Source organism: Argopecten irradians, chromosome 15 (assembly GCF_041381155.1).
Source record: "Argopecten irradians isolate NY chromosome 15, Ai_NY, whole genome shotgun sequence".
NCBI classification, from domain to species: Eukaryota; Metazoa; Mollusca; class Bivalvia; order Pectinida; family Pectinidae; genus Argopecten; species Argopecten irradians.
In genome coordinates this window covers 2,129,767-2,142,287 of record NC_091148.1, presented here as the reverse complement: position 1 = coordinate 2,142,287, position 12,521 = coordinate 2,129,767, and the positions used below count along the sequence as shown (strand labels likewise).

Below are 12,521 nucleotides of genomic sequence, written 5' to 3'. Positions count from 1 at the left end.
ACTTGACACACACACACACACACACACACATGTACAAAACACACACATATAAAAGACACACACAATGAGAGAGAGACAGGGGGGAGAGAGAGAGAGGGAGAGAGAGAGAGAGAAAGAAGGAAGAGGGGAGAGAGGTCAGACTTTCAGATATTATGGCTCATTACTTATATAATTATGCAAGTAGAAAAGCTTAACTGATATTAATGATGTATGTACATGTAATTTTAAATATGTGTATAGCATGACCGAGTTAATTTAGTCAAGTTCAACAAGTTTTATCCACTTTTTCCATTCGTTAACAAATTTTGCGTGAAAATACTCCCCTTTACTGTAAGCAATGTGTCTCTGTACTTTATAGTAATCTTGAATCAAATTAACCAAAACCATAACATTTAATGAACAATGTAAGCATCTGGTTCTATATATGTAGTGTTTAATAAGAAGAAGAATTTCATTGTCAATTCTGTTATACAGCCCTGTAGGTTCAAATAGCCCAAATATCATTGCTTGTTTATTTACGGCAAAGGGAATAAAAAGAACTTCTAGTAAATCTTCAAAGCTTGTCAGAAAATTTTGAACCTCATTACATTCCCATAAAATATGGATAATTGTCTCCCTTTCTATAATGCAAAAAGTACAATGTGGGTTATTTGTGAGACCAATCTTGTAAATAAAAGAGTTAGTTGATAAAATATGATGGTTTATTCGAAATTGAAACCATTGGAATTTAGTATTGAGAGTTACCTTGAATGGAAGAGAATATATCTTTTTCCATGTATCATTATTGAAGTCAAAAATAGTTCCCCACTTACTCTGAGCAGATATACTGGTGTTTTTCTGTATAGATGTAATAAGCACTTTATAAAAGTCTTGAGAACCTTTCTTCCTTTTCAAAATAATTTCAAGATCTGTAGGTATAATTGGGTATGGTAAAACACTGTTTGGAATATGATGATTTTTAAGGTAATTTTTAATACTTCGTAATATTCCATGAAACTGAAGATAGTTTGTAACATTACCATGTAACTCACAAAATTCTCCGAAAGAGTAAAAGGAGCAAGTTTTTTTATCCTTAATTAAATCATTTATTATCGTAATACCATTATTAAACCAGTTTCGAAAAAACACAGTTTTTTTACCAACAACTATATTCTTATTATACCACAAAGGTGCTTTCAGCAAAGAACAATTGTTATTCTTGTACGGTTCTTCCTTTAACCTGAGTTTGTACCATGCATTAAAAACGTCATTCCAAAAAACATTACTATTGTGAGTTTGAATTTGCTTTATGTATTCAGAACCACAGTTTGCCAAAATATGAGGATTTAACCAAGTTTTTAAAATGCATAGCCATTTCCCTTCTGAACTGAAAATCCTTCTTACCCATCCAATTTTTAAAGATTCAATAAATGATATCAAATGGAACATTTTAAGGCCACCATCTATATAGTTCTGAATAATTATATTTCTCTTCACTTTGTCAGTTTTGCCATTCCATAAAAAAGAAAAAAGAATGGAGTTTAGCTCTTTAATAAATTTATCCTCAGGATTTGGTAAAGAAATAAATAGATGATTCAACTGTGATATCAATAATGATTTGATTATACTGACTTTCCCTATTGGAGTAAGCTTTCTTTTACTCCAACTGTTAATTATAGCTTTAAGTTTAATTAACTTTTTATCGAAATTCATTTTAGGAATTTTATGCAAATCTACATGAAAATCAATTCCGAGTAGTGTAAACTTATCCACTCCCCACTTAAAATTCAGATCTGGTAGAAAGACATCACTACTATATTTCTTGCTACCTATCCAAACTACTTGAGTTTTACCCTTATTAACTTTTAAACCAGAAACCTTTGCAAAAATATTCAGTTCATCAACCGCACCCTTCAGTGATTTCTCTGTTCCATCTAATATTAATGACGTGTCATCAGCATATTGTGAATTCAGAAGGGGGTAGTTATTAACATTTATACCATTTATATTACTATTATTTCTAAGACGTATAGCCAATATCTCTACACAAAGAATAAATATATATGGGGCAATTGGGTCACCTTGACGACAACCACGTCTTATATCAAAAAAAGGTGACAAATTTCCCCCCTGATTTATAGCAGAATTGGTGTTAGCATGCAATATCTTGACCCATTTCCTAAAATCATTACCAAAGTTAAAATAGTTAAACACTTCATCAATAAACTTCCAAGAGACCGAGTCAAACGCTTTTTCAAAATCAATTAGTAACAACATTCCTGGTATATTATTTTCCTCAGTATAATGCATAATATCGTATACAAGGCGAGTATTTTCCCCTAGGTAGCGTCCTGATTGAAAACCTGTCTGATCCGAGTTTATTAATTTATCTAAAATTGATTTAAGTCTACAAGCTATTGAACCAGAGGCAATTTTATAAACAATATTCAAAAGAGAGATTGGTCTCCAATTTTTTATGAAATATTTTGATTTATTTGCCTTAGGTATGCAAGTAATTATGCCCTGACGTTGGGTAACTGATAATTGACCATTTAAAAAACCAAAATTAATAGACCGTACAATAAAATTTCCTAGTTGCTTCCAAAAACATTTAAAAAATTCTGAAGTAAATCCATCTGACCCAGGGCTCTTATTATTTTTCATGTTTTTAAGTGTTTTAGCAGCTTCTTTTAAAGTTAACAAACCTTCTAAACTATTTGCCTCTTGTCGGTTTAATTTAGGGACTTCATAGTTTTCTAGAAACTCATTTAAGTTAATGTCCCTGATATCACTTTCTATCCCATATAGCTGTTCATAAAAAGATTTGACCTCATTTAAAATATCCCCTTGTTTTGTGATTATTTCTCCATTATCCCGTTGTAATTTTGGAATTGTTTTTGACGTGAAGTTCCTATTTTCTAAATTGCAAAAATAATGTGTTGGCTTTTCACCTTCATCAATCCATAAAGCCTTTGCCCTTATTATACTCCCTTTAATCTTATGTATTCGAATGTCCTCTAAATCTTTTTTTTTCTGACTCAACTTTTCTACATCTATATCAGTCTGATTTTCTAAATGCTGAATTTCGTTCATGAGATCTTTTTCCCTTAACCTACTTTGCTTTTTAATAAATGACGAGTAAGAGATTGTTTTTCCTCTGATTTCCAATAATAGGGTTTCCAAAAATAATTGATCATCTATTACTAATTGTAACTCTGAATCCGGAATAGTATCGGTCATATCTAGATTGTATACAGGAAGACAGTATTGAGTTTTTATTTCTTTAATAGTTTTATTTATGGTATCAAGAAAATTTTGGTCGTGTAACAAAGAGTTATTAAATTTCCACAGACCTCTACCTTTTTTAAATTCATTAAATTTCAATGTAATAGTTGGGAAGGAATGATCAGATCTATAACCCGACTCTATGCCTGAATTACAAACACTTGGAAGTAAATTTGTTGAAACTAAAAAGAAATCTAATCTGGCTTGTTTTATGGGTCTACATTTCCGCCATGTATATCTTACAGTATCTGGATGTTGATCTCTAAAGACATCAACTAAATCAAAATTATCTATAATTTCTATGATCTTGTCACGAGCCTTTGGGTTATTCACATGTTTATAGTTTTTGTCATAATCTATGCCAGGGTCGAGCACCAGGTTAAAATCACCACAAATCAGACAATACTCATTATTAAATTCAGAAACAGTTTCTTCTATTTTATCATAAAATGAAGGTGTGTCTGAATTTGGACCATACAAAGTAATTAAAGTGGTTTTTTTCCCTTCAATTTCTAAATCTAAAGCTAAAAAATTACCTGTTAAATCCTTTTTCTCCTTAATTACCTTTACATCAAAATTATTATTTATCAATATAGCTGTACCCCTAGCATTTGATTTAAAGGAATTGAAATAGCAGTTATAGCCCCATTCTGTTTGTATTAAATTTTCCATTTCTTCTGTGAAGTGTGTGTCTTGCAAACAGTAAATATTGTAATTTTTTCCCCTTAAATAAGAGAAAACATCCTTCCTTTTTAGTTTATCACCCAACCCCTGACAATTTGCTGTTAAGATTCTAATTCCCTCCATAATAATTTCGAAAAAAAACCTATTAGACATAGGCAACCAACTTTACTCAATTCATTATTCTTGGAATTCTTATTTCCAAACATAAATAGGTAAATAAAACATTTGGTTTCAACGCTATAATATTCAGTATAGAGAGTGTAAGCTGAAAAAAAAAACTATAAGCGTGAATTGAAAACAGTTCGGGGAAATAGTAGGGGACAAACAAGAAAATATACGGTTTTTTAAAAGTAATATTCATTAACAGAAGATATATCTTACCATTACCTAACAAAGGTGGGGTAAGGTAAAAAATATAACCTAGCCCTGGAATGAAGCACCATCCACGAATCATATTAATGATCATTACTCTGAAAGTCTGGCTGGGAGGAAAGAAAAGACCGAGATCAGACTCGGAGAAAGAATAAAGACACATAGAAAGAGAAACAGGGTATGAACATAAGAAGACATTAAAAATTATGCCCAAAGGCAGGCGAAGACACCGACTCACCATCAGCCATACGCGCACATCTTTCATGTCACCTCCGTACACACGTGTAACGTCCACCACTACTCATTAAGTCTCGTTCAAACAGTACAGATACAGGTGCTGTTTACGCGCAGCAGATTATACCAAAACAAACGTCTGGTTGAACGAAAACTAGCTCACCGGAAGTTAACATATCATAACCGGAAATAAATTTAGGCGAATAATAGAGGTGAAAAAAAAACCAACTACGGACAGTGTATCCGACTATCTTGATTCAAAATACAGAGACATACATGTACATTATTGTCAAGAACGACTTCATATATGGTGTCATTTATCATCAACTTTACTTACAACCACACCTATAACTACACTTAGAATATCGTTGCATAGGTATTTCATAATGATAAAGCATGGTCGACTATCATATATATATATATATATCAGGTATATCAGTCAGTCGTGGTACCAGAGTATTCCAAGAAATGAATACCCAAACACACCTAATTATTCAAGCTTGTAACAATGTATGTCTCTGTACTAGTCTGTATTAGGCATTTAATTATAGTAAACGTTAACTACATGTAGATATATGAAAGAAAATTAAATAATAATAATAATACAATCTATAAGTACTGTAACTATTTACGCACGAGAGTATAGCATCACTTCCAAATGCCTTCAAAGGAGTACAGTGCACTCTAATAATGTTATTTTTTATAAAGCACAGAAAAAAACCCAAATACAACAAAGAGAAAAAAACGAAAACCAAAATTGTTCTTACTGTAGAAAAATAGGTTTTATAGAGATCTTTATCTGATCAATCCAATGTGCACACAGCCTTATCCTGACAATTAAAAATAATAATTATATTACATATGCACATATAAAGTCACTGATCTCTCAGATATGATCATCACTTACGTGGAAAGTTGCGGTCATCTTTCAGGAAAGCTTCCGACAGAATGGCACTAGGGAATAATCTCCGTTTTTTACCATTTTTAAGTAATAAAAAAAGTTTTCCATCAATGCTCCAGGTACGTTCTACACAATCAAGTTCGAAAGCTTCTTTTAGTCTTTGCTGATTTTTCCTGGTCAAGTCCTCCATAATGTAACAACCTGATCCTTTCAGTACTTTTCTCTGTTTCACGATGTCTATTTTGCTCGTACGGTGTGTGAATTTGCAAATCACGTTACGCGGTTTTCCCTGTTGGTACGGCCCGAGTCTGTGCGCGATATCTATATCGTGCTTGTTTATCCCTATTTTCAGTTTGTCTTTCACTAGTTTCACAATCTTCCCGATACACTCATCCACCGATTCATTTCTGTTTGAGTCCTCTAACCCCACAATACGAATAGAGTTTTTTCTCCCGTGTTGCTCAAGGTCATTTTGTTTGTTTTCCAGCTCATATATTCTATCATCCGCATCTGCCAGATTTTTCTCTAATCTGGTCACTGTCTGTTTCAAATCATCGTTCTGCTCCTCAAGGTCAAAAACACGACCCTCCAGTCTTTCTACAAGTTCTCTGTTTTCCTTCTTAATATCTTCTTTCAGACTTATCATTTGATCTCTCATATCTTCCTTGAGTGCCGTAACCATGTCAAAAATACTGTCAAGTTTTTCATCCGAAGACAAGTGTGATTTCTCTTTTGTGACGTCACTAGATCGTCCGGTAGATGCCACTTTATTACCTCTGCTGCCACCGAAACTCGATGAACTTCTGGTAGTATGAGACATGATTATGATATCCACAAAGTTAATGTGCACAATTAAACAATACACTTGTCACAGTATATGCGAGAGTTCATACAATGGTATATACGGTACACAGGTGCACAGGTGAGACTACCTGTTCCTATGTGTGTGGCATATGGCTGATAGTGGACAGTGTCGTGCTCACTGAACCATGGTGAGATCTGGTCTTCTCCAAATGTCTTTTTCCTTTAATGTGTGCAAATACATCAAACTCAACACTGCATATAAGCACTTTAGCACACTATAAGACTTCAAGAATACACAGTACAAAAATCATACCGAAAAGATCGATATATCGGCAATAGGAGGCGATTTTTGACGGAGACCAAACATACCACATCAGCTCAGGTCAGCTAACCTTGACCTTCTCCTCCCCTTATGGGGATGTTGTCAGATCCCCTATTAAACAGAGTGGTTCAATCGGATTGTTAGCTGACTGGATTTTACCTTTTTCCCTTTTGTCGTCATTGACATTCTTTATTTGCAATATATCTTTTTCAGTTTATATTCAAATTTTGTGCTACTAACTAGTTCTTCTGGAGTAGAATCCGGAAAAAATGCAAAGTACAGAAATTTCTAGTTTAATGTATTCAAAATCTGATTACAAAAACAAGCATGCATCTGCTATTGATCGATGTGCAACAGTCTATGAAGCAGTAGTTTTGTAAATATTACATTTTTCTAGATTTTCATATCTGACTTTTGAGTGAAATGTTGCCAGGTATAAACAGATGTTCATGAGCTGAGGCATAGATGAATTGTCTTTCGGTATAAGTTAAACTAGCTATAGATTGAACCTTGGAATAGCCTGTAAAACGAAGAGTATTAGATTGTCTTTATAAGGTGAATTGTTCAGTATTATTACTGTACAACACAAATTATTTGTGGGTACTTTTTTGTGGTTTGGCAAACCATGAATATTTCCACCCACAAAATAGGAACCCATCAAATCTGTGGTTATTGTTTCAGCGGCACTGCCCTGTGACCAAGCCAACACCTGTCAGAACGGAGGCACATGTGTGCCTACCAACACAGGATTCAACTGTGTGTGTCCAAATGGTTACACCGGAACGGTCTGTGACACCCCAGGTAAATATTTTATTGTTTCTCCGGTGGTCTCTCTCAATCACATCCAAATAATGCTTCTAGTTTTGATTAAATACCTGTATTGTGTAAAAACTAAAAGATTACAATACAATGAGATATATCCGTTTAACATCCATATCCATATTGGTCTTCGCTGACCTCCTGGGGGACCAGAGGGGCAGGACCAAACGGGATCAAAATGACTAAAATTTCAGCAAATTTCTGAGTTCACAAGTTTGATGAAAACAAAATAATACTCTTCATAAATTAAAATGTCAAATTTGTAAAATTAGTGGCTGACATCAAAAGCCAGTATAAAGTGTTTATATGTTTTGTTTCATTCCATATCTGTACTCAGGTGACCATATTAAGGCCCATTGGCCTCTTGTTTTTTCCTAAATCCCGAAGAATTATTTTTCAAATATTACAATACCAGTATTGTGTATTAACTATATTACAATATCAGGGCTTTTCCTCACTGCTTTGGGAATGGGGCCTGTGGCTTTGATATTGGGAAAATGTGCGACAAAACAAGGATTTGGGGAGAATTATGAAATATGATATAAAGCATAATAAGATTTTATATTTCCAGTTTAGTTTATGTACTTTTCTGAAGCCAATTCACAAATACTTAAAGTCTTAACCAACTAAAATCATGTAATATTTTTTGATAGTTTTCAAGAAATTTTGATTTTTGGAAATTTAAGGCTTAAATTGGGAAAATTTAGAGGTTTTGCCATGGGGAATGGGGCCGAATTTCGGCCCCAAATCGGCCCCAAATCGTGTTAGGAAAAAAAAACCTTAATTTATATATATCAATAATTATTTGATTCAGTGACCGTTCCATGCGATAATACACAACAGACCTGTCAGAATGGGGCTACTTGTACAGTAACAGGAAGTACAGTGACCTGTTCCTGTGCTGCGGGATACACTGGGCAATTCTGTGAAAGTGAGTATCAAGTTAATCTAGTCTTATAAGACCACTGTGAAAATAAGTATCGAGTTAAACTTGTCTAAGACACATCAAAAGATCTCTATACAAACTCATTTCACATTTGCTAATTTACCTAATTTTGAGTAGTTAGTGTTTATCATTAAGCTGAATACCCGGTCCCTGTTTATTCTGGATTACCTGATAGCATTTTTAGATCAGCACCATCCACTACACACACTACCCACCTCCCCAGGGTACCACTTTTATCTGTATATTTACCTGTATTTGATTACCTGTACAGTTGGTATAACTACTGCCACCCCCACTCTACCCCCCGTACCACCTTTACCTGTATATTTACCTGTATTTGATTACCTGTACAGTTGGTATAACTACTGCCACCCCCACTCTACCTCCCAGTACCACCTTTACCTGTATATTTACCTGTATTTGATTACCTGTACAGTTGGTATAACTACTGCCACCCCTACACTACCTCCCGGTACCACCTTTACCTGTATATTTACCTGTATTTGATTACCTGTACAGTTGGTATAACTACTGCCACCCCCACACTACCTCCCGGTACCACCTTTACCTGTATATTTACCTGTATTTGATTACCTGTACAGTTGGTATAACTACTGCCAACCCCACACTACCTCCTGGTACCACCTTTACCTGTATATTTACATGTATTTGATTACCTGTACAGTTGGTATAACTACTGCCACCCCCACTCTACCCCCGCGTACCACCTTTACCTGTATATTTACCTGTATTTGATTACCTGTACAGTTGGTATAACTACTGCCACCTCCACTCTACCCCCGGTACCACCTTTACCTGTATATTTACCTGTATTTGATTACCTGTACAGTTGGTATAACTACTGCCACCCCCACACTACCCCCCGGTACCACCTTTACCTGTATATTTACCTGTATTTGATTACCTGTACAGTTGGTATAACTACTGCCACCCCCACACTACCTCCCAGTACCACCTTTACCTGTATATTTACCTGTATTTGATTACCTGTACAGTTGGTATAACTACTGCCACCCCTACACTACCTCCTGGTACCACCTTTACCTGTATATTTACCTGTATTTGATTACCTGTACAGTTGGTATAACTACTGCCACCCCCACTCTACCCCCCGGTACCACCTTTACCTGTATTTGATTACCTGTACAGTTGGTATAACTACTGCCTCCCCCACTCTACCCCCCGGTACCACCTTTACCTGTATTTGATTACCTGTACAGTTGGTATAACTACTGCCACCCCTACTCTACCCCCCGTACCACCTTTACCTGTATATTTACCTGTATTTGATTACCTGTACAGTTGGTATAACTACTGCCACCCCCACTCTACCCCCGCGTACCACCTTTACCTGTATATTTACCTGTATTTGATTACCTGTACAGTTGGTATAACTACTGCCACCTCCACTCTACCCCCGGTACCACCTTTACCTGTATATTTACCTGTATTTGATTACCTGTACAGTTGGTATAACTACTGCCACCCCCCACACTACCCCCCGGTACCACCTTTACCTGTATATTTACCTGTATTTGATTACCTGTACAGTTGGTATAACTACTGCCACCCCCACATTACCTCCCGGTACCACCTTTACCTGTATATTTACCTGTATTTGATTACCTGTACAGTTGGTATAACTACTGCCACCCCCCACATTACCTCCCGGTACCACCTTTACCTGTATATTTACCTGTATTTGATTACCTGTACAGTTGGTATAACTACTGCCACCCCCACACTACCTCCCGGTACCACCTTTACATGTATATTTACCTGTAGTTGGTATAACTACTGCCACCCCCACACTACCTCCCAGTACCACCTTTACCTGTATATTTACCTGTATTTGATTACCTGTAGTTGGTATAACTACTGCCACCCCCACACTACCTCCCGGTACCACCTTTACCTGTATTTGATTACCTGTACAGTTGGTATAACTACTGCCACCCCCACACTATCCCCCTGGTACCACTTTTACCTGTATATTTACCTGTATTTGATTACCTGTACAGTTGGTATAACTACTGCCACCCCCCACATTACCTCCCGGTACCACCTTTACCTGTATATTTACCTGTATTTGATTACCTGTACAGTTGGTATAACTACTGCCACCCCCACACTACCTCCCGGTACCACCTTTACCTGTATATTTACCTGTATTTGATTACCTGTACAGTTGGTATAACTACTGCCACCCCCACACTACCTCCCGGTACAACCTTTACCTGTATATTTACCTGTATTTGATTACCTGTACAGTTGGTATAACTACTGCCACCCCCACACTACCCCCCTGGTACCACCTTTTCCTGTATATTTACCTGTATTTGATTACCTGTACAGTTAGTATAACTACTGCCACCCCCACACTACCCCCCGGTACAACCTTTACCTGTATATTTACCTGTATCTGATTACCTGTACAGTTGGTATAACTACTGCCACCCCCACTCTACCCCCCGGTACCACCTTTACCTGTATATTTACCTGTATCTGATTACCTGTACAGTTGGTATAACTACTGCCACCCCCACACTACCTCCCGGTACAACCTTTACCTGTATATTTACCTGTATTTGATTACCTGTACAGTTGGTATAACTACTGCCACCCCCACACTACCCCCTGGTACCACCTTTTCCTGTATATTTACCTGTATTTGATTACCTGTACAGTTAGTATAACTACTGCCACCCCCACACTACCCCCCGGTACAACCTTTACCTGTATATTTACCTGTATCTGATTACCTGTACAGTTGGTATAACTACTGCCACCCCCACTCTACCCCCCGGTACCACCTTTACCTGTATATTTACCTGTATCTGATTACCTGTACAGTTGGTATAACTACTGCCACCCCCACACTACCTCCCGGTACCACCTTTACCTGTATATTTACTTGTATTTGATTACCTGTACAGTTGGTATAACTACTGCCACCCCCACACTACCTCCCGGTACCACCTTTACCTGTATATTTACTTGTATTTGATTACCTGTACAGTTGGTATAACTACTGCCACCCCCACTTTACCCCCCGGTACCACCTTTACCTGTATTTGATTACCTGTACAGTTGGTATAACTACTGCCACCCCCACACTACCCCCTGGTACCACCTTTACCTGCATGTTTACCTGTATCTGATTACCTGTACAGTTGGTATAACTACTGCCACCCCCACACTACCTCCCGGTACCACCTTTACCTGTATATTTACCTGTATTTGATTACCTGTACAGTTGGTATTACTACTGCCACCCCCACACTACCTCCTGGTACCACCTTTACCTGTATATTTACCTGTATTTGATTACCTGTACAGTTGGTATAACTACTGCCACCCCCACACTACCCCCCCTGGTACCACCTTTACCTGTATATTTACCTGTATTTGATTACCTGTACAGTTGGTATAACTACTGCCACCCCTACACTACCTCCCGGTACCACCTTTACCTGTATATTTACCTGTATTTGATTACCTGTACAGTTGGTATAACTACTGCCACCCCCACACTACCTCCCGGTACCACCTTTACCTGTACATTTGAGGCTGGAGATCAGTGCTTCCTACAGCAGGAGATCTTGGACACCTTCGACTGGACCTACCCTAAGGTATAACACTAAGATTACCTTTACCCTAATTCTCCTTTAATCAGTGAAAAATCTGGCTCTGTTCTGAATGTGAATATAATTTCTTATTATGTTCTTCTCATTTCTATTAGTTAAATCTTTGAGGTTATTGTTCATAGACCGAAAGAATTGTATGTAGAGTATTACGTCTTACGTACAGAACATTTTGAAGGAAAATTTTGAGTCATTGACCAAACTGAAATATTGGATAAGACATCAAAGCACCACAACTGAATAGGTTGTGAATTAAAGTGAAAGTAGGGAAATGAATGGCTAATGAGTACCTCATTGAAGTATATTATTGACTGATTATCTGTAGACTGGCTCCACTCCTTCCTCCAACACCGGACCTAGTTCTGCCAACGAGGGAGTATCGTACGCATTCATTGAAGCCTCCTCCCCACGCACAAATGGAGATACTGCCGTTCTTATGTCCAATATTCTCCCATGTAAGTACACACGATTGATAGGCAATTCACCATTTAGGACAGTTTGTTGTGACTT

General features: G+C 36.9%; 2 protein-coding genes across 2 annotated transcripts in view; one reads left to right on the top strand and one right to left on the bottom strand.

The window, feature by feature from the left end:
- LOC138309613 (MAM and LDL-receptor class A domain-containing protein 1-like) overlaps positions 1-12,521 on the top strand; it is a 71,350-nt gene that overhangs the window by 40,099 nt on the left and 18,730 nt on the right. The window contains exons 26-29 of the mRNA XM_069250836.1: positions 7,263-7,382; positions 8,215-8,331; positions 11,875-11,999; positions 12,337-12,466. Coding sequence (XP_069106937.1) covers positions 7,263-7,382; positions 8,215-8,331; positions 11,875-11,999; positions 12,337-12,466 — 492 coding nt within the window. The remainder of the gene's footprint in view (positions 1-7,262; positions 7,383-8,214; positions 8,332-11,874; positions 12,000-12,336; positions 12,467-12,521) is intronic.
- Positions 5,331-6,659, bottom strand: LOC138309768 (uncharacterized). Its single transcript, XM_069250980.1, has one exon. The coding sequence runs from the start codon at positions 6,273-6,275 to the stop codon at positions 5,454-5,456; it is 822 nt and encodes a 273-aa protein (XP_069107081.1). The 5' UTR covers positions 6,276-6,659; the 3' UTR covers positions 5,331-5,453.

Excerpts from the sequence above, each read along its gene's own strand:
- LOC138309768 (XM_069250980.1), bottom strand. The coding sequence starts at position 6,275 with ATGTCTCATACTACCAGAAGTTCATCGAGTTTCGGTGGCAGCAGAGGT.